Consider the following 21,428-nt stretch of genomic DNA (forward strand, 5'->3'; position numbering starts at 1 on the left):
ATTATAACTTGTATCCTTTTTCATTAATTAATTAAATTTTAGGTAGCATTTGTGGCTCTATTGTAATCAATATAGAAATGATATAGCTATATAATAATACAGAAATGATGTAGCTATATAAATCTATTTATAAATTGATATATATACACTGTTATATATATATATCGTTATATATACTAGTTTAGCAACCCCTGACTTTAAGTGCTCACGCACCAGTAACAGAGTAAATATTGTCATGCTTGGCGGTATTTATATTAAACATTGAGGCAACAGGGAAGTTCTGTGCTTGAAAGTGTTGTTTTTTTTTAAGCGAGCGCAGCTCTCGGACAATTCATTCATTCAGTTTGGGAGCGAGGCCTCTGGCCAGTCAAGAAGAAACTATATAAGCCGTAACCATGGCAACCCTGCTCCAATATCCCAGTGGGGCTCTGCTCAAATTCTTCTGTACTTACAGGAAGAACAACGGGAAGCCTGGTTGTTTAGTGGCCACAGTCGTTTAGGGGGTCTGTTAGTGTTCAGTGGTTATGTAGTTTAGGAGTTTTAGTCTCTCTGTAGTTATGGTTTATTCTTTCTATAATTCCATAGCTCTGTAGTTAAGACTTTCTGTATGTTTTACAGTTATGTCGTTGAGAGGTTCCAAACTCCTGTAGTTTAGTCATCCTGTAATTAAGTAGTTTAGTAGTTCTGTTACTTTAGTAGATCTGTAGTAGTTGGACAGGCCTCAACACGACAGCAAAGCTCCTCCATCTACTCTTTGAGTGTGAACTATGTTTTAGACTCTGAAGCATCTCTGTACTTGCAGTCGCTGTGTATGTGAACACCAAGGCTACTCTAAAACCCATTATGTGTTATCCCTCTCTCTTCTCTTCACCTCTGCCACAGGGCTGTCTATCGAGCGTGGTAAGTTTCTTCCCCCTCAAAGTCCTTTCTGTCTCAGATGATTTCCTTGCATGAGAAATCATCCCGTCGCCGCATGCCATGGGCTCCTACTAACCTACCGGCCTGGGAATGACATGCAGGCGCCTGTGTGTGTGTTTACCGTACATCCTGTGATGGCTTTTTAAACTCAAGCTGCGTGTGTGTGTGTGTGCTGTGTGAACTTGGGACTCTACAATGGATCATACTGTCCTGTTTCCTCTGCAGGAATTAATGGGCTTTCTTATTTCTGTGTGTGTGTGTGTGTGTGTGTGTGTGTGTGTGTGTGTGTGTGTGTGTGTGTGTGTGTGTGTGTGTGTGTGTGTGTGTCTGTCTGTGTGTGTGGGTGTGTGTGCATGTGTGTGTTTGTGTGTGTGTGTGTGTGGGCTCGCACTGCGCCTTTATTGTGAAGGGTTCCGCTACTCCTTGTGTGCTCTGTGGTCCAAGAGAAAAATGATTGTTTTTCTGGACAACGCTGAGAGGGGGTTGTGGTGGCGGTGGTGCGGAGAAGGGCTTAGGGTTTCCTAAAATGCTTGCTTTATGCCATCTAGTGGCGGATTAACAGCAGAAACATAAAGTTTAAAATCAACAAAAAACTCCGAAAAAATTAAGTTGCTCTTGAATGCCTGCCATAACGAAATACATTTGTTTTATAATTAACTGATTTGTTATGTGAATGAAATCGGAACAGTAGGATCCTCAAGCCAATCAAAGCAAGTAGTATGATTATTGATCTGTTTGCCATTCTCTTGACAAAAATATGACATAATGGTGGCTTTTTTTTTAACACTTAAAAACAATGTCTTTATTAAGCTTGAAATGCTACTCTCAGAACATCAACGCCCAGATTATCCGCTCTGCCTCTCGCTCTGCCTCTCGCTCGCTCGTGTGCCTCGCTCTCCTCAATCCAGTCCACATCTTGCTCCGCCTCCCTGGTTCTCCTTTCAACTTCGCTGTGGATCTCCACCCTCCGTCTGACACTCTCTCTCCCACTCTCTCTCTCTCTCTCCTGTCCCAGGGGGAAGACCAACTACATCAACCTGGGCTCCTTCCTCATCAAGCCGGTGCAGAGGGTGATGCGCTACCCCCTGCTGCTCATGGAGCTCCTGGGGGCCACCCCCGAGGGCCACCACGACCACGCCCAGCTCTCACTAGCCCTGCTGGCCGTCAAGGAGATCAACGTCAACATCAACGAGTACAAGCGCCGCAAGGACCTGGGTACGTCTGCTGCAGGGCTGGGTGTAGCTAGGCTGGGTGTAGCTAGGCTGGGTGTAGCTAGGCTAGGTGTAGCTAGGCTGGGTGTAGCTAGGCTGGGCTGGGTGTAGCTAGGCTAGGTGTAGCTAGGCTAGGTGTAGCTAGGCTGGGTGTAGCTAGGCTGGGTGTAGCTGGGCTGGGTGTAGCTAGGCTGGGCTGGGTGTAGCTAGGCTGGGCTGGGTGTAGCTAGGCTGGGTGTAGCTAGGCTAGGTGTAGCTGGGCTGGGTGTTACTAGGCTGGGCTGGGTGTAGCTAGGCTGGGTGTAGCTAGGCTGGGTGGAGCTAGGCTGGGTGGAGCTAGGCTGGGTGGAGCTGGGCTGGGTGTAGCTAGGCTGCTGTAGGATGAAGACCGGGCTTAGTTGCTTTAGGTTGCTAACAGGCTGCTTTCAATTGGGTTGGCTCAAAAGTGTAAAGATTTTGAGTATAGTACAGTGAAAGTACATGGTTAGGACTTTTTTGTTTTATTATAGTATTATTCTCATGTATTTAAATTTTTATTATTTTGTTGTTGTTGTTTCGTAAACAATGACAAATAATTATCTTATTTTGAGATCCAAAGGCCAATGAACCAAAACCCAAGAAGAGGTCACATTTTGAACGACCCCGAAAAAGCCGTTGAATTGAAGTCGAATGTACTGAATGTTGAATGTTTTCAGTGTATTGTATTGTATAGTGTATTTTGGTGCCAAATTTCAAGTAAATATTATCTCCGGTATCACCCATTATGGCTGCATGTTTTGGGCTTAACAATCAATCTACAATTTACATTAGTGACCCTTATTTGGATGTACAGTCTAGCTTTTTAAGACAGCTTTGTCCCCAGTTGATTTTGTTCTCTGACTCCGCTGCGCCCTCTGCTGTCCACAGTGATGAAGTACAGGAAAGGGGACGAGGACACGCTGATAGACAAGATCTCCAAGCTCAGCATGCACTCCATCATCAAGAAGTCGAACCGTGTCAGCAGCCACATCAAACACCTCACCGGCATCTCCCCCCAGGTAACTAAGTGCTTGGCTAGCCCTTTTACTTATGCTGTTATTTTACAGTTCTCTTTTTAATTGAATGTCTTTTAAAGATTAACCTTTTTAAATAAGTGATTCCTGTCTATGTAAAGCTCTCTGGAAGGTCTTAAGGCCGATTCATACCTCCGGATCCGGACAAAATTCGTCCGTCGGTATATAGTATAATATAAGTATATAGGTATAGTATAATATAAGTATATAACATTAAATTAATATATATATAAATATATATATACATATATCAGATATTATACTACTCTCTATTTTCGTGAATGGTTGGATTTCTGACTCTATACTGCCGCCTCGATTTCCGTTGTTATTGTTCCATTTCTCCGTTTCTCGGACCCACTAACGGACGAAACGACCTCCGGGACCGGACGAAAGGGTTCCTTTCCGTATTAACAGTAGGCTGTGAATGGGCCTTTAGTGTGCAGTGGATAATCAAGTACTTTCCTTGCCCCGCCTGCCTGTCACGTCCTTTGAGACAAACCCAGTGGAAGGGAGTCTGTTCAAACCGTAGCGTTTGTTTCCCCTCAGATCAAGGACGAGGCGTTTGACGAGGCGGAGAAGAGGTTCCGTCTGCAGGAGAGGCTCATCAAGTCCTTCATCAGGGACATCTCCCTCTACCTGCAGCACATCCGCGAGTCTGCATCGGTCAAAGTGTTGGCGGCCATCAGTTTCTGTGACATCTACACGGACCGCAGCTTCATGGACCCCGAGTGCTTCCAGAGAGCCCACCGCTCCATCAGCGACAAGCAGTTCACCCACTTTGTAAGACCTTGACCTTCTGCTGCCGCTTACTGTGGAGTCAGCCGCCACAGGCTTTATCCCAGTGCCACCAGGGCTTTACCATTTAACCTTTACCTTTTGACATTTCCCCTTTAACCTTTCCCCTTATCGGTTCGTTGGCCTCATTGAGATTGGACCCAGCACTTTTTGGCTGGGAGTCTAACCTGCCCTATCCCCCACACGCTATCCTGCTGAGTTAACGTTAACTGACCTGGAGACGTATGACATCGTTACACAAGGATTAGATCATATTTAATATGATTGCCCCCCCGAAAAGGTCGAACATTGGATTGATTCGATTCGAAAATGTGACTTGTACAACAAATAACAAGGTCATGTGACCAACAACTTTGATTTGCTCTCTCCCCCTCCCCCCCTCTCCCTCTCTCCTCCTCTTCCGCTCTCCCTCTCTCTCCGAGCAGAAAGAGCGCACGGAGGCCCTTGTCACGGGGCCCCTGAACCAGCTGTTGCTCATGTTCGCTGGGCCCCACAAGCTGATCCAGAAGCGCTTTGACAAGCTGCTGGACTACGACGGCTGCAAGGAGCGCGCCGAGCGCATGAAGGAGCGCCGCGCACAGGAGGAGCTGCGGGCCGCGCGCAACAACTACGAGGCGCTCAACGCCCAGCTGCTGGACGAGCTGCCCAAGTTCCACACGGCAGCCGAGGAGCTGCTCACCGGCTGCGTGCGTGCCTTCGCCCGCGCACAGAAGGACTTTGTGAAGCGGACCCTCGGCGAGCTGAAGCCCCTGCTGCAGGTAGGACGGAGGGACGGGTGGGGGCGGGGGGGTGGAGGCGAATGGGTGGAGAGATGGATGGAGGGATTGATGGATGGAGGGTGAGATAAATGCGTCGGGAGGTGGAGATGGAGGGATAAATGAGCAGGAGGGATGGGATGAATGGGTGGAGATGAGCGATGGGTGGATGGGTCGACATGAATGGGAGGGGGATGTGGAAAGGGAGGTATGGATGGTTTGGAGGATGGATGGATGACGGATTGAGGAAGGAATGGATATATGGGGAGTTGGATGGATTGGTGGAGGGTGGATGTGGATGGCTGGATGATGTATGGAGGGAACAATTGATGGATGGGGAGGGGGAGGTTAATGGAAACAAGGTTGTTGTGGTGTGACTTGGGTCAATACATGGTACATATCCCGCCTTTACTGACTCATCGGCTCTTTGCCTCTCCTCCTCCTCCTCCAGGTCTCCAGTCTCTGCAGCACGGAGGGGAACCTGGTGTCGGTGTTCCAGGAGGAGTACACTCGCGTCCTGAAGCTCCTCCAGAGCTTCAGCTTCTGCCCCGAGAATCTGCCCGCCTCCTCCTCCACCACCACCGGCACCTCCACCTCCATCTCCTCCTCGTCCTCGTCCTCCACCATGCGGAAGACCTTCGACAAGAAGCCCATGGAGAAGCAGAACTCCAAGAAACAGCTCCAGGGGCCGGTACGTCGAGATGGTCATCCATTTCAGGCTTCCTCTCAGTCTATTGCACTTCCTGTCCTCACTGTTGCTACCAGGCAGGACTCTAGGGGAGCTGTGATGGATTCATTCCTTTACTAACATCATTAAGCCGCAGATACTTTTATTCCATGTGTCAGAGCTCAGCCAATATATGATTCTATTCCTTTTTTTTATGTTCTTGCTCTGTCCTAACCGTATGTTTTATTCCCTCTGGGTCCCTCAGCCCAACTACATCCCCCAAACGGACGAGCAGCGGTCGGGCCTGCTGGCGCGCTACACCCCGGAGAAGCTGTTCCGGGCGGAGAGGAACTTCAACGCGGCGCAGGACCTGGACATGTCGGTGATGGAGGGCGACCTGGTGGGGGTCATCAAGCAGCAGGACCCCATGGGCAGCAACAACCGCTGGCTCATCGACAACGGAGGTAAGCCCACTGCACCTGGCCGATGGCGAGGGGAGAGATGTTTTTTTTTTTCTGGCTTTTTATGACTTGTTGGAGAAGAGCGGGGAAGAAGTCAAAGACGGTGGGTTGAAAGAAGAGAGTGAAGGGAATGCAGAACTGGGCAGATTTGTCCTCACTCCAATGCAAATTTAAGACACGCCAGACAGACAACCTACAAATAGAAGATAACTAGCAATGCATGTTGAAAGCAGTCTAAAATATACAAGGGTCCCCTTAATGGTTGACTATTTAGATATACGAAAATAACTGAGTGGATTTGAACATGGGTCGCTAGTAGATCCCCTACTTGATGGATGTACTAGTGTTTTCAGCCATCAAGCTGACCCCAGACCCCTTCCTACAACATAGAGCTGCTCTCTCTTAACTGTTTATTATGATTTATTTTTTTTTTTTTTATATTAATATATCTATTATTTAAAGGTTTCAGCTGGTTTCAGTGTTCAAAGCCTTCAATTTCATTGGGTGGTATGTACCACATCAAACTAGCTCTCTTGTTGGAGATTTTATTTCCTTGTTTTCCTTTTTGTTTGAAATCTGGTCAATAGAATGCCTCCTGATAATAATGGATATCATTGTCCTCCCCCCCCCCCCCCCCCCCCCCTCCAGTCACCAAGGGCTTCGTGTACAGCTCCTTCCTGAAGCCCTACAACCCGCGCCGCAGCCACTCAGACGTGTCCATCGAGAGCCAGTCGTCCAACGAGTCGGGCTACGGCGGCTCCTCCCCCGTCTTCTCCCGCCAGAACAGCACCAGCACTTTGACCTTCAACCAGGAGGCCGCCACCGTCAGCTTCAGCGCCGCCCAGCCCTCGCCGCAGCCCTCCATCGACTCCGCCTCCGTCACCGGGCGCCGCCGCCGGCGCGACGAGCCCGCCTCCTTCGACCCGACCGGGAGCGCCTCGGTTCCTCGGAGGGAATACCCCCCAGAGCACGCGCTGCGGGACGCCGCTGCCGCCGCCGTGGACGACCGCCACAGGCACGCGGCGCATCACAGAGACTCCCAGGAGCGCCCGGGTCGGACCGAACCCGCCAAGGCGCCCGAGCCGTCGCCCACGGACGGCCCTCACAGCCGGAGCAGCGGGAGTTTACAGCGCTACGCTCAGGCGGACGCAGGTCCCGGCGGCGGGAACCACAGCGGCCAAAACGGTGGTGGTTCCTCACGGGGCCGTAGCCATGGCGACAGCGGCGGCAGCCTGAGGGGGAACGCGTACGCCCGGGACATGGAGTACATGGAGCCGGATCCGGAGGCCGATAAGGAGATAGACGGACACCAGGTGAGGGTGGGCTCTGGTGATGAGGGGGGACACTCATGACTAATGGCTGTTTGAGCTCTTCTGACACTTAGTCATGGAGTAGAATCGCTTTTGACCGCTTAAATGTGAGGCTGAGAACATTCAAAACACATTTTAGTATTGGAGTAATTCCATGAAATTCCCACTGCTGCAGAACCAGGTTTCTGATGAACAGCTGGACAGAATACAGGGTTTTGATCAGACTTTTGAGGTAGTGACCACCAATTCAGAGACGGTGCTTTGAGTTAATTTAGTATTAGCCTTCTTCAACGATGCCCAAAGCCAAGGGACATTGGGTTTGGAACCAAAGACCCTTTTAGCTGGGGGTGCAACAACCGTACCACAAGATTAACCTAAGTTTTATATATTATGTTAATGTTATCGTATTACATGTATTATAGCAAATAATAACTGTGTGTGTGTGTGTGTGTGTGTGCGTGTGTCCCACCAGATCTACTACGCCCTCTACTCCTTCAGCGCCCGCTGTGCCAACGAGATGACCATCGCGGCCCACGAGCGTGTCCGCATCCTGGAGTTCCACGACATGAACGGCAACGGCGAATGGTGGCTGGGGGAGGCGGGCGGTCGCCGCGGTTACGTTCCATCCAACTACATCCGCAAGTCCGAGTACACTTGAGGAAGGGGGCAGGGCCGGTGACGCCTCGGTTAGTTTCCCGACGGGACGCGTACTTTCCGCTAGAGGCTCTGGGCGTGCGTGCACGTGAGCGAGCTCTGGACGCGAAGCTGTCAAGACAGTTTGAGCGGGAGTGGAAAGTGCCGCAGCACTACAATTGATCACATGACCTCCGAACGCCTTCCGATTGGACCGTTTTGGGACCTGATGTTGTTGCTGATATTTCGCTAGCCAGACTTTCTCTTTATTTTTTTAAGGATTTGGACCGAGTGCTCTCAACTGCCAGTTGGACAGCTAGTGTTCTACATGCCTATATTTATACAAAAACAACCTTGTTTTATGATGCAGTCTTTTTTTAGTAGCTTTGATCTCTGCGTATCCGACCTGTTTTGTACCAGGGGACAAACCCGTGGGGATTCGTCCACAGGAAGTCACTCACCACTATGTCCACTAGATGTATATACAAGAAGAGCGAGAGAAGAACAAAATGGTGTGAAACAGGAGAATGAATCGAACAAAAAAGCAAGTGTGTGTGTGTGTGTGTGTGTGTGTGTGTGTGTGTGTGTGTGGTGGGTCCTGACCTGTATTTAGCGTGCACTTTTACTTTGCACATGCAACAAGCTAGAGGCTTGTGTCAGCATTTCCACAATTCCCACAGATCTAAACAAACACATGCATCTTAAAAAATGGTTGATTTTTGACTGTGAAGTCATGGTTTACAAAAGCACTCTTTGAATCTATATCGTTGATCTCCATGACAACGGGGGCTGACCTTTTGTAAAGTAAACAGATGATGAGGTGTGTGGCATATATATATATATATATATATATATATATATATATATATGATTTAAAGGGAGGAGGTCGACCAATCAGGAGGCCACATTGATCTCTTGTTCACTTTACTTATTTGCATTCTATATAAAGCTCCTTGTTGAGACTGTATTTCTGCACTCCCATGCCAAGCTATCACTGGTCGAATAAAAAATATTAACTGAATAAAAGTATTTGTGTTGAGTCAATTGTGTCTTTAACAATTTGTATTTCAGACATGTGGAGGACTATGCTTTTTGTTGAAAAAGTAAATTTACTAGTCGGCTATCTTGGCCAGGACTCCCTTGAAGACGAGATATTATTTCTCAATGGGACCTTCCTGGATAAATAAAGGTCAGATAAATAAATAATTGTTGTCCTATATTGTGTTTCAAGAAGGATTGTTATCTTTATAGTATCAAGTGATTTGAAACCAAAAAAATATTGTGTATAGTTATGACTTTTCTTGGTTCAGGTGGTTGTTTGTTTTTTGGACAAGTAAATTCTAAATTCTGAACCAGACTGACTCAAGTGATAGGCGATAATTAACCGGATGTTGTTGGGAAACGCCACCCAACTGTAAACGCACAGGGTGGTCTTGGAAGCGGGCGGTATCAGTTTTAAATTAACACAACTGCAGGTAGCAAGGAGGTTCTCCAGTGGTCCTGCTGAGCTGCCCAGAGGGGACATCATCATCATCATTCTCACCTTCATCATTGGGTTCCTGGTGCGGCCGCTCATAGCACTGTGGGCCGTCTCTGTATCTGGACACCAGGTTTCTAATGTAGGTACTGTAGATGCCGCTGGCGTTGCCGATGTATCAAGTGTGTGTGTATTCACATGTCTTCTCTGTTGTCTGACTTGTGCTGGGTGGACTATACCAGCAGAAAATGAATTTGATTTTAGTGGTTAGGAAATTGAAGATTCAGTTTGGTTGCTTTTAACAAACTGTTTATTACCAGCCCACCTGCTGGCCCTTCTCCCGCAGGTGGGACTCTTTGTAGCTGAGCTGTGGGGGGGCAGTGGGGGGAGGATACGGTGAGGGTCTTCATCGGGCTTGTTTTATTGTAAGTGAAAAATCGACTATCCCTTGGCTACTGGCTACCGCGGTCTCTCCAGTTCGATTTTTCCTCTGTTTACTTTATCCAGTATTTAACGTTTTACGTCGTTTTGCTACTTCAAATTTTATTGCTTGCGTTGTTCTCATCCTCAATTGAAAGTCTCTTTGGATAAAAGTGTTAATGACAGTATACACCGTAACTGTTATAATACACTGCCTAGTTTTACCTGGAGACCTCCTAGTTTCTCCTGTCCCTTTAGACTTTTCAATGTCTGTGTTTAGTAACATCTTTTTGAGGTCAACATATTTGGTTAAAAAGTGTGTGTCCACTCTAAAGTCCTTGAGGTGCTGGACTTAGACCACTGGCGATCTCTCTGGAGGCTTTAACGGTCTGGAAGGGGATGGCGTCCAACCTCAGGTCATAGCCCAGGGACATCCCCTTGTCTGCGGACGCCTTGTACGCTTTTTACACGGAGAGAGAGACCAAACAGGTCAGGACCACAGCGGGAATATTAAGCAGTGTGACGCAATGTGATCAGATTTCAATATGATAATTCCAAAATGGATCATTTAATATCTATTTTAATGATTATATATAACAGCAATGCATGGAAATATATTGTGTAACCAAAAAAAAAAAAAAAATTAAACAACATTTTGTCATTTATTTTATATAAATTTCCTGGACAAAATCTATTCATCATAATACCTTCATCTACATTCAGCATCATTGCAGAGCATCATTCTTTCATCTAAATTAATAATCATGTCTCATTTGCAATGAATGAATGTCTTCCCTTAAAAGTTGAAATATAACTGTAAGCATTATGCTATAATCGGGATTCGAAATCTCAACCTAAGGATCACCTGTACAGGGCATTATCCCATTGAGCCACTGATAAACCTGAACTGCAGCCTCATTCACATGGTCAAAATGTCTATTAATAAGCATACAACATCCAGAAACCTCCAAGCACACATTTCTCAAGTGAATTAAGGGCTTTCTTAAAAGCATATACCTAAAAAAGATCTTTGAAATTCTGGGGAAATCAAACCTTTGTAGTCAAGAACACTAACGGAAGAAATATAAAAATGATAGAGTTAATTATGAAGGAAAAATGGTTACCGAAGAAGTTCCCCTAATGCCATACTGTGTCTTGGCAGTCAGATTCTTGGAAACTAATGAGTCAGAATGTTGATTGCCTGATGATTGCCATTTCAGGTGCTGTTCAATGTTGTGTTTCTTAAATGAGTGGCAATGACAGAATATCATGTTCATGACGCTCTAATCAACATTCAAACTCTCAACCTAAGGATCAACAGAACAAGGCATTATCCTGTTGAGCCACTAACATTCCTAAACTCCATGAAGCCTCATTCACATGGTGAAAATGTCTTTTGATATGCACACAACATCAAGAAAACTCCAAGCACACATTTCACAAGAGAATTAAGGGCTTTCTTAAAAGAGCACAGATCTGAAAATCTGCACTGTTAATGGTATCCATCTAATAATAGCCGTATGGTAGTTATACAATAACAAAATGGACATATAGGCAAAATGGGTTGAGACTGTGGACGTTTGGCTTTTCTATGAAATTGTGGAAAAAGTAAACATTTTAGAGCAGAAGACCAGGGTGAAAAAGATGCATCTGATTTTAGAGATTAATATGATGAAAGATTTTTGAGTCCAGGTAAAACTGGTAAGGAGAAATAAGGCTAGTTATTTATTTTTTTTAAATAGCGCCACCTTTGGGTGCAGTACCACAATTTGGGTTCATGGGTAGTGGGGGGTATTGGTATCCACCTAACAATAGTCGTATGTTTTTTTATACAATAACAAATGGTCATATAAGAAAAAGTGCTCCAACTTTATTGGCCAATATTTCTTAAATGAAACAAATTCTGTTTGATGATTTTTGCGAGGCTTGGTCTAAAGATTTTATGTGGCGATTTGGCGATTTTTGATTATTTTTGTAGCCTATGAATCTTTTTATCATGTTTAGGTTTAATATGAAATTGTGGGAAAAGTAAATATTTTATATATATCTACAGGGTTTTATAAATGCATCTGATTCTAGAGATTAATATTCTGAAAGGATTTTGAGTCCAGGTCAATCTGGTGAGGAGAAATAAGCCTAATTCATGATCAAAAAAATCATTTGGGTTTATGGGTAGAGGGGGTTATTGGTAACCATACCTGAAAATTTCATGAGTTTTCGACTTACGGTATAGGCTGCAGTATGACTTTTACAAAATTTGAGGGGAAAAAAAAACGTTGCAGAAACAATAGGGGTCCAAGCAGCTTTGCTGCTCGGACCCCTAATTACGTAAACTTGCAAGTCAGCCCTTCTAATAACAATTTCAAGTTAGATACATTGGGAGGCTCTACGGTCTAAGACAGTTCCTGCCTTAACGTAATGGGCCTACTCCCACTTTACATGTAAATTTCTCTTCTCATTAAAAACTCATTGCAAATAAACTAGGAATTCCACAAAGTTTTATACAACAAAGAAAGAATAGTCTTAGATGCAGTAAATTAATAATTACAAATCAGCTTTATTGTGATGCATGTCAATCTACCTTCTCCCTACAGATGGTACAGAAAGGGAAATGGCCCATTTCAAAATGCGAATAACCCTGGTAGAGATGAACCTTGGTGACCTCCGACCCCAGCTATGGGCTTTAGTTGCAGAGGTCTGTCTCACAGCATGTGACCATAATAAGATCGTGCTGAGATTGCAACAGGTCGCATTCGAACCCCTTCATGCAACGTCTGAAGTAATTTCCCTCTGATAGGAAGAAATAAGATGACAAACAAAAAAACAGGCAAACACACAGGCAAAGCCCCCCAACCTGAAACATAAGATCTTAAGTAACAAGAACACAGGTGAAGAGGACGAGTTATCAACAAGCGAGCCATGACTTCAACGGAGGAGGAAGACAAGGATCAGCTAAAGAGCAGCATGTACCAGGTCGGATAGAAGGGCATGTGTACTTACTGGGACGTAGGTAGGCCGCATCCGCTCTCATGTTGTTGGGTCCCCTGCACGCAGTGTTTCCCCCAGGAACTGTCTTAATCAAGGTGGTGTTTTGGGGGTATTTTGCCCCGGGCGAGACTCCCTCCTTCTCTGTTCCAATTCGGAAGACGCAGAGGTGAACTATCCTCCGCGCCCACTTTCAATTTCATTCAAGAAGCTTAATGGCACGACTTCTGATTACCAATGCATTGTTTATCTATATCAGGGGTCAGCAACCTTTTCAACATGCAGTGCCAGTTTGACATTTTCTCGTTAATGAGGATGAGGAAATGCCTTAAGCAACAATATATAAAAAATTAAGCTGAATTATGACACAGCGACCAAAAACATTTCCAGAAGACCTGGAACTATTTCCATATAGTCCACAATCATGCATCAACATTTAAAATATTTTTTTGGTTGTCATATTTGCAACAAGGGTTTACAAATTATAATTACAAATGTCCATCTTAAAACACCATTTTCAGAAACTCACTCAAAAACATATTTGCACTGTGAGAAATGAAAAAAACGAGAATATATGAGAATGCTGGAACCACCACATCAATATCTTTAAGACATGTACAGCTTTGCAAAACCATGTGAAGGCGATGCATACAGGCCACTTGCAACAATATTTAAAATGTTTACTTCTCTATTACTCACAACATAGTTTTAAAAACTATTAATTGATCCCGTTTCAGAACACTACTTTCTGTTACTAATTTAAACATATTTGCACTGGGGGGAAATGCCCAAAACAGAATAAAGTGAAAAAAAAATCTGTAGTAATGATTATGCTGCCGCATTGTGCTGTGAAATTTTTTAATAATAATAATAAAATAAAAATAAAAAATATGTTTTTGAGAAGGCCGTGCCAGTGGTGGCACGCGTGCCTAGGGTTGCCGCCCCCTTATCTATATGATGGAATAATCCTGATGGAAATATGATTTCTTGTCCTACGAGAGTTTTGTACTTTGTTAATGCATAATAATAATACTAATAATAAATATTATTTTTAAATACATTGGTAGTCAAGGCCCTAGTGTTGTTACGGCCGCCTTAACCATACAGTGCTAGGGGTAACACTGCCTGCACGTCTCCACCATGTTATGACAGCTTATACCTTTGCGTCGTTTGCACCTCCGAGCTTCTCCTACAGATCAAGTATATTAGATATGAGTGGTTGGTATTCTTTAAGTGGGCCATTTAAATGGAGACGTTTGGGACTGTAGACCTCTACTCACCAAAGCTGAAGGCCAACCTAAGCACCAGAACAACCGCTAAAGTCTTCATCTTTCTTCTCTCTCCGGACTGATCCTCTTGTTTGTCTTGATGAATTTGGGTTTGGATAATGGGACGGAACTGTCTACCCCAGTATCATGACCGTATTTATATAGTTATCTGCAGGGCCAGAGTGGGACCCTTTTTCAGCCCGGGGGTTTCCCGGTCCACCCGATTAGCCACTCCGGGCCTGGTTGTCTGATAACTTGGGAATTTCCAATGTTGCAACATCAGGCTTGTGTTTACAACGTACACACAAGCCTATTTCACCCAAAATGTTCATTATTATGCAACAATTGTGGGTTAATAGTTAAACAGTGATGAAATTAATTACGTAGAAGGCCAAATAGAATCAAAGATAATAAAAACAAACATTTTGTCTATATCTACCAAATGTCAAGGTCAAATCTATTTTGGACCTTGCTATATACCGAGTGATGGATATTAGCCATCTTGTTTCTTTGCAGCATGGATGTTTTAAACACCTCGAAACACCTTCGATTTTAGTGGTTAAGAAGCTGAAGATTCAGTTTGGTTGCTTTTAACAAACTGTGTTTATTATTGTTGATCATCATTTCATTATTTTAGGTACTTTACTCCCAGTCCAGCTTGAGTTTAAATAGGCGCCATTTCATGCTTGCATAGCTGAACCTGCCAGACCGTAAATGTAACTTTCACCCTTGGTGCCACAGCTCCCAAAACACTCTTCTGCACAGCCGACCCAGGGCTCAAACCAGTCAAGGGAATCACTATAGAGGGGATCCTTCCTGAAGTGATTGTCGATGCCACGTCCAATTGATTGGAATGGCTTCTGATCAAGAAGGCACTGCATGAATTATAAATCCTTTTGTTGAGAACTTTTGACTTATTAATTCTCCTATTAACTCCACTTTCTCAGGAACCTGCCTAGTGAGACCGTTTCAAACCAAACTTACTTAATACCATAATCCTCCCACTACATCGTCAATCAATATTTCTAGTGCTGATCAACCTCCTTCAAAAGTCAAGAGGGTCGCTGTAAACCTGACCTCGTTACCGATGATAACGTGTTGACCCACAGCTGTGTTTTGGCTTTTCTTTTTATTAAACTTTTCCTTAAACTTCCCGAACACTTTTACTGTTGCCGCATTTCCCACGTGTCACTCCCTTCACTTCACTTCACTGGCCTTCTCCACCGGGTTTGTGACTTGGATACACTCTATATAAATAACTGGTCTCTATATAAAAACATAACACCCATTCAGATCCCTCTTGCTACACATTAGCATCACTGTGTGGCATCGCGACAGACACAACAAACATTCCAAATCAATACTTGATACTTCCACACCAACTGCAAAGTGAACCAACAGCCAGGTAAACATGAACCACGCCATCTTGAAAGTGTCCCTCACCGCGAACGTCCCCAGACGCGCGTTTATGCTTCTTCGATGGCGGGCGGTTTCCCGGACAGGGTAGCTTCTTGGAGCATGTTCTCGAACGCAGCGGTGGCGGCGGCGGAGGAGGAGGAAGAGGAGGAGGAGGAGGTGATGATGGCGGACTGCTTTGAGGAGGACGAGGTGCTCTTCTTCTGCATGGACCTGAAGGTGGTGGAGGAGGTGGTGGAGGTCGTGGTGCTGCTGCTGCTCTTCTTCTGGAGGGCCTTGTTCTTCTTGACGTGGAGGATCTCCATGGCGTCCATGTTGACGCCATCGTGGACCTCCTCGCTGGTCTCCACCAGCTCTGAGCTCTGCTGCTGCTGCTGCTCCTGCTCCATCATGCGCCTCTGGTGGTGGATCTGGGGGAGGTGGAGGAACGGTTCTTCACTCTTAACCACATCTATTTTTTGTATGCACCCATTATGTACCAAAGAGCATTATATGGCAAATATATAAAACTTTCATGATTGTTGAAATTTGTTTAAAGACGTTTAAAGTAAAGAAAACCACAACCAAATTATGATAGACACGTCCTATCAAATATAAAATTATAGTTCATTGTTAATATTTTTTTGGGTTTTTTTGAGTGGTACTGCAAACCGTTAAATCTCTTATATCTAAGTGCTTTCGAGAATACACAAAAACCTCCACATTACTGCTTGGAATGCTAGGGCCGGGTATCCAGAATGTGTTGGCATTAGCATTAGCATTCGATTCTCCAAGCCCCGGAGAAGCCGGTGAGTTCCCCGCTCACCATCATGAGCTGCTGGTACTGGGCGATGGCCTCGTCGGTGGTCACGCCCTCCGCCAGCCCCAGCTCCGCCGCCCGCCGGGCCAGCTCCGCCTTGTGGCAGCCTGGAGGGGTCCAGCCCACGCCCCTGCTCCAGTTCAGGTCCGCCTTGTAGTTCACCTGGGTGGTCAGAGGAGCCGGGGGGACAGGGGGCTTTGAATTGAGCCCTAGGTCGAGAGGGCCTCATTGGGCGCACACTGTGGACCGTGGACACTCAGGAGACGGAACCCAGAACCGGGGTGTATAAGGATGTTCAGCCTCACTCCTCCTGTGCGGGTTCCTGGTTTTGTGAAATGTGTCTGAGCACAGGCAAATGGCTAACGATTGGGTTAGCTAGGTGTCGCTCCGGCCAGAAACCGCGCTTTCGTAACCTGCCTCGTAGTAAGGATTAATGCAGTGGGATCGAAAACAGACCCTTACATCTGGTACTCAAACACCGTTGAAACCACACTATCCTATATATTATCTGGGTATTTCTCTGGTGAAATGCATCAACTAACATTCATATTTTCCTACGATACTCAAGTCACCGAAGTAAAGCTTCTTTTGATAATGAGGTTTAAATGCCATACTTTAGGTCCGCTGCGGACACCCCCACGCTTTACAGACGTTGGAGTGCTGGAACCCCTAGTCGATAAAAAGGAGCTGTAAACCCCAGCAGACCCTCCTCCCCAGCAGACCCTCCAACCCAGCAGAACCTCCACCCCAGCAGACCCTCCACCCCAGGAGACCCTCCACCCCCCGTACAGATACAGGGCGGTGCTCACGTCGCTCTGCAGCTTGTAGGCCTGCTTGGCGTGCTGCAGGTTGAGCTGCTGGGGGTCGCAGGTGTAGTCGTGCAGCCTCTGACGGTAGGTCAGGTCGCTGGCCTGCGCCTGGCTCTTCTTGGCGTGCTGGAACTCGGGCTGGTCGGCGCCCATCTTGAAGCGGGCGCGCTCCTCCTTAGACTGCCGCTTGTACTCCAGGTTGCTCTGCAGCTTGCTGGCCGCCAGCGAGTGCACCATCTTGGGGTCGTCGGCCACGCTGAGCAGGCCCACCTGCTGGCCCTTCTCCCGCAGGTGGGACTCTTTGTAGCTGAGCTGTGGGGGGACGGGGGGGTATGGTGAGGGTCTTCATCGGTTTGTTTTATTGTAAGCGTTATTTTTCCCTTCGCGCAGACTTTAATTTGTTTGTGAAATTAGTTCTTTTTTTTTTAATCTGAAGTGACTTGCAGTGATTTATTTTCTTATGCCAAAAATTAGACTATCCTTTGGCTACTGGCTACTACGGTCACTCCAGTTATAATTTTCATCTGTTTACTTTATCTAGCATTACAACGTTTGTTCTTTAGCTACTCCAATTGTTATTGATTGCGTTATTCTCATCCTCACTTGAAAGTCTCTTTGGATAAAAGTGTTAAGAAAGTACACAATGTAACCCTTAAGGGGACCTCCTAGTTTCTCCTGTCCTTTTAGACTATTCAATGTCTGGGTTTAGTCACATCTTTTTGAGGTCAACATATTTGGGTTAAAAAGTGTGTGTCCACTCTAAAGTCCCTGAGGTGTCTGGACTTACATCACTGGCGATCTCTCTGGAGGCTTTAGCGGTCTGGAAGGGAATGGCGTCCAACCTCAGGTCATAGCCCAGGGACATCCCCTGGTCTGCGGACGCCTTGTACGCTTTCTACAGGGAGAGAGAGACCAAACGGGTCAGGACCAAAGCGGGAATACTGAGCAAAGTTTGACGCAATGTGATCACATTTCATAAATTATGAATGTGGACCTTTATTATGCTTTATTATTATGTACCATTATTTCTGAAGTAAAAAATAGGAATTATTCCCTAATCTTACGTTGCTGATTTGCTGAGCGTTGAGTTTGGCTCTGAGGAAGTCGGGGTCGTCGCCGTGCAGGGTGTACTTATGCATGTCGTCGTTCTTGCCGGACTTATACAGCCTCTGGAAAGAGTGTGGAGAGAGGGCTAGCATTAGCATTGTCCTAACAAACTAGGAACATTCGCTTGCTGGCAAAGCTAAATTATTCAATAATTTCATCATCCTGAACTGTAAATGAGATATAATGAGGAAATGAGAATTGAATTTGCAGAGAAACCAATATCATTTTACTAAGTATAACATACAAATTGATAAATATAGTTAATTTTAAATTTTTACAATTTCATTCTTTAATACTTAGATTTAGGTTTGGGAACAACCACTCAATGGTCACTATTTGGGTAGGAGGATTTTAACTGCCATTGAACTGCAAACGTATTCAATGGTGGAGCAAAACACAGCATGGTACTTTGACTTTGTGAACCTGGAGTCCTCCCCCCCAGGTAAGACTAGTGGGGGTGATTTACCTCGCTGCACTGCTGATAGCTGTTCTTAGCGTGGACCATGTCTGGAGAGTCCGTCACCGAGGTGAACTTCAGGCGGTCAGTAGGCTGACGATACTTTTTCTGCAGTGAACCAAAACCACAAAGAAGAAGAGGTTCTGAAATCAAACCCACAACCTACAAGCAGGACATCGCACACCCAAACTGCAGCACACAGCACACCCTGAATGTGTCACTATCTTGTTAAAAGTTAATCTGCTAACCAAATTGTTCCTCTTTTGGTGTGTGAACCCATTTAGTTTGGAAAAGTTCTGCAACTCTACCTGGCATCTTGTTCCACACATTGTTTCAACATCAGAATATCAAGACTTTAAGACTCTAATTTCAATGTCCAATAAACACATTGCACTGCACTAACTCATTCGTAGTACCTTTCTGTGAGCTGTTGCGGCCTGTCCGTATCTATATATATATATATTTTTTTTTTACAGGACCTTTCAAACCTTTGGAATAAACTATTTACAATATTCAAAATGAATCAGTTGATATCTATAGCTGAAAAATCGGAATCCTCCTGCGACCCCCGTAGATGCATATCAGATGCCCCCATCCTGACCCTGACTCCCCCATTCTCACCTCACTGAGCAGGTCTCCCGCCTTCTTGGCCGACTCCATCTGAGGGGCGCCCACGCCGTCCCAGGCCACGCCCTTCATGAAGCTCAGGTCCGACTTGTACTGGTTCTGGGGATGAAACAGACCACTGGGCTCATCACGGTGCGTCGGCTGGTCCTGACACTGGGAAACCTCGCCTCCTTGCCCTTTCATTGTTGACCTCATCACATTTCAGGGTGAATTTGCACGTACTAGGAACTGAATGTCAGTTCTGCAGAATAAACAAGGTAAACAATACCACTGTGCATTGATATTAAATATAAAATATGAAATATATACAAAATCTAGGAAACTAATAATAAATTGTGCATGTGTGCACGTTTTTTGATATCCATCTGTTTGCTCTTCCTGATCTTTACCTTCCCTACACTCCTGTCCTCTCCATCCCTTTCTCCTCTCCTCCTCCCCTGTCATCTCTCCTTCCTCTTACTGCTTTCCTTTCCTTCCCCCTCACCCCTTCTCCTCTACATCCCTCTCCTCATCTTTGCTTGCTCTCCCCCCCCTTATTCTATCTCTGCTTCCCCCCTCCCTTCCCCATCTCCACTATCTTTGTTTCCTCCCTTCCCCCCCTCTCTTCCATCTCTGTTTCCTCCCTACCTCCTTCCCCCCCCCCCCTTACCTGGCTCTGCAGGTCGTAGGCCTTCTTGGCCCACTGGACCTTCATGTCGTCGGGCAGCACGGTGTAGTCGTGCAGCCGGGTCTTGTAGTCCTGGTCGCTGGCCAGGGCCTGGGCGTTCCTGGCCGTCACCAGGCCCATCATGTCCTGGTTCAGGTGGAACTTGCCGCTGTCCGTCCGCGCCTCCTTGCTGTACTCCTGGTTGCTGGCCAGCCGGCCGGCCTGCAGGCAGTGGACCAGGTAGGGGTCGTCCGTCACGCTCTTGGCGCCGATGTGCTTCCCTTTGTCGAGCACGTGGTTGTGTTTGTACTGGATCTGTGTTGGGAGGGGAGGGATGGGTTATTAGGGCTCAGTCACAGTGCAACTAGGGGCAGGTGGAGCCATGATTCAACGTCCCAGAAGACGAGATTCAGCCCTATGCAATTTAGTTTAATTGTTAAACAAGTGGCTCTGAACACATCAGCAGATACCATGCAATAAATGTAATAAAGAATAATGTGTTGCGACTTGCATTTAGATCTGTATTGTTCAGTCCCAATGTTAATGCTATCTTGTTTTTATACTTCTATCTGTGACTACCAATGATGGAAGGACTAATTTCCCTCTTTATTACACTTCCATCATTCTTGACCTCCACATTGTCTTTCCTCACCCAGCGTGTAGTGCATCATGTACGAGCGCCCTGACATCATCCCGTCCCAGCATGCATCATGTTTGTGATAATCTTTGAGTGTGTGAACTGTGAAGCCAGGGCGGGGGTCTTACATCACTGGCGATGCCCGTGGAGGTCTTGGCGGCCTGGAAGGGGATGTCCTGCATGGTCAGCCTGTAGCCCTGGGCCCTCAGTGTGTGCCACGACTCCTTGTACTTGATCTGCAAAACCACGCGGTTACAGACGGTTATACAAGTAGCCTTAGTAGATGTTAGAAGATGTTGTGTAAATATCAATTGTAACTATAATATATAATTATATACAAATGATAAAAAAAACCCTGTTTTTATAATAACTATTGAATTGAAAAGGAACTGTATACATTCTCCTTGGACCTACAGATACTTTCCGTCTCCACTCCAATTGAAAGGTGTTAAGATAGAAGACTGATACTGAGGCAAATATATGCAAACTTTAGCATGCTAACTTGGTAACCTTGCTACCTGTATCTTCCCATGATCATGCTCTAAAATTAAATCGAATATTTTGATGGCCGAAGAGTCCAAAAAAAGTTATTATTAATCAATAGACATTACATTGTAATCTATAAGTACATATACATGTCAATACTCATGTGGTATTGAGGAGCGATGTTTTGTTGCATATGACGTGGGGTGTTGTACACACGTCGCTAAAGTTCGCAGCGTTGATCTTAGCCTGGGTGATTTCGGGTCTCTCAGCGGTGAGGGTGTAGTTGTGGCGGTTGTTTGCTCCTTGCACTTTGTACAATCGCTTTACGACAGGAAATTAAAGGAAAATTAATCATTTTCAATTAAAAAAACTTTTTAGAAAGCAAAGCAAATAGATATTGTGTTCACGTTTCAAATTGCGAGAATGAAATGTGTTGTTTATGTTTCCAACTTCCATTTTCCAAGGATTAACTATTTTCTAATGGAGATACTC

At 45.6% G+C, this 21,428-nt stretch overlaps 2 protein-coding genes across 2 annotated transcripts in view; one reads left to right on the forward strand and one right to left on the reverse strand.

Annotated features, from left to right (window-relative positions):
* The window catches only part of dnmbp (dynamin binding protein), a 43,096-nt gene extending 34,302 nt beyond the window's left edge, over positions 1-8,794 (forward strand). Inside the window, 9 exon segments of the mRNA XM_079757041.1 lie at positions 883-900; positions 1,934-2,133; positions 3,036-3,166; positions 3,728-3,961; positions 4,402-4,734; positions 5,183-5,422; positions 5,664-5,862; positions 6,508-7,172; positions 7,642-8,794. Of these exon segments, the coding sequence (XP_079613167.1) occupies positions 883-900; positions 1,934-2,133; positions 3,036-3,166; positions 3,728-3,961; positions 4,402-4,734; positions 5,183-5,422; positions 5,664-5,862; positions 6,508-7,172; positions 7,642-7,827 (2,206 nt within the window). The 3' untranslated portion in view covers positions 7,828-8,794.
* Positions 8,795-15,174: 6,380 nt separating this feature from the next.
* Positions 15,175-21,428, reverse strand: part of nrap (nebulin-related anchoring protein) — a gene marked incomplete at its 5' end in the record, with an annotated part of 29,226 nt that continues 22,972 nt past the window's right edge. The window contains 10 exons of the mRNA XM_079757477.1: positions 15,175-15,778; positions 16,174-16,329; positions 16,977-17,288; positions 17,764-17,871; positions 18,041-18,145; positions 18,550-18,648; positions 19,162-19,266; positions 19,817-20,128; positions 20,579-20,686; positions 21,153-21,257. Coding sequence (XP_079613603.1) covers positions 15,419-15,778; positions 16,174-16,329; positions 16,977-17,288; positions 17,764-17,871; positions 18,041-18,145; positions 18,550-18,648; positions 19,162-19,266; positions 19,817-20,128; positions 20,579-20,686; positions 21,153-21,257 — 1,770 coding nt within the window. The 3' untranslated portion in view covers positions 15,175-15,418. The remainder of the gene's footprint in view (positions 15,779-16,173; positions 16,330-16,976; positions 17,289-17,763; positions 17,872-18,040; positions 18,146-18,549; positions 18,649-19,161; positions 19,267-19,816; positions 20,129-20,578; positions 20,687-21,152; positions 21,258-21,428) is intronic.

The sequence above is a fragment of the Pollachius pollachius genome (genome assembly GCF_949987615.1).
Source record: "Pollachius pollachius genome assembly, chromosome: 19".
In the NCBI taxonomy this organism is placed as follows: Eukaryota; Metazoa; Chordata; class Actinopteri; order Gadiformes; family Gadidae; genus Pollachius; species Pollachius pollachius.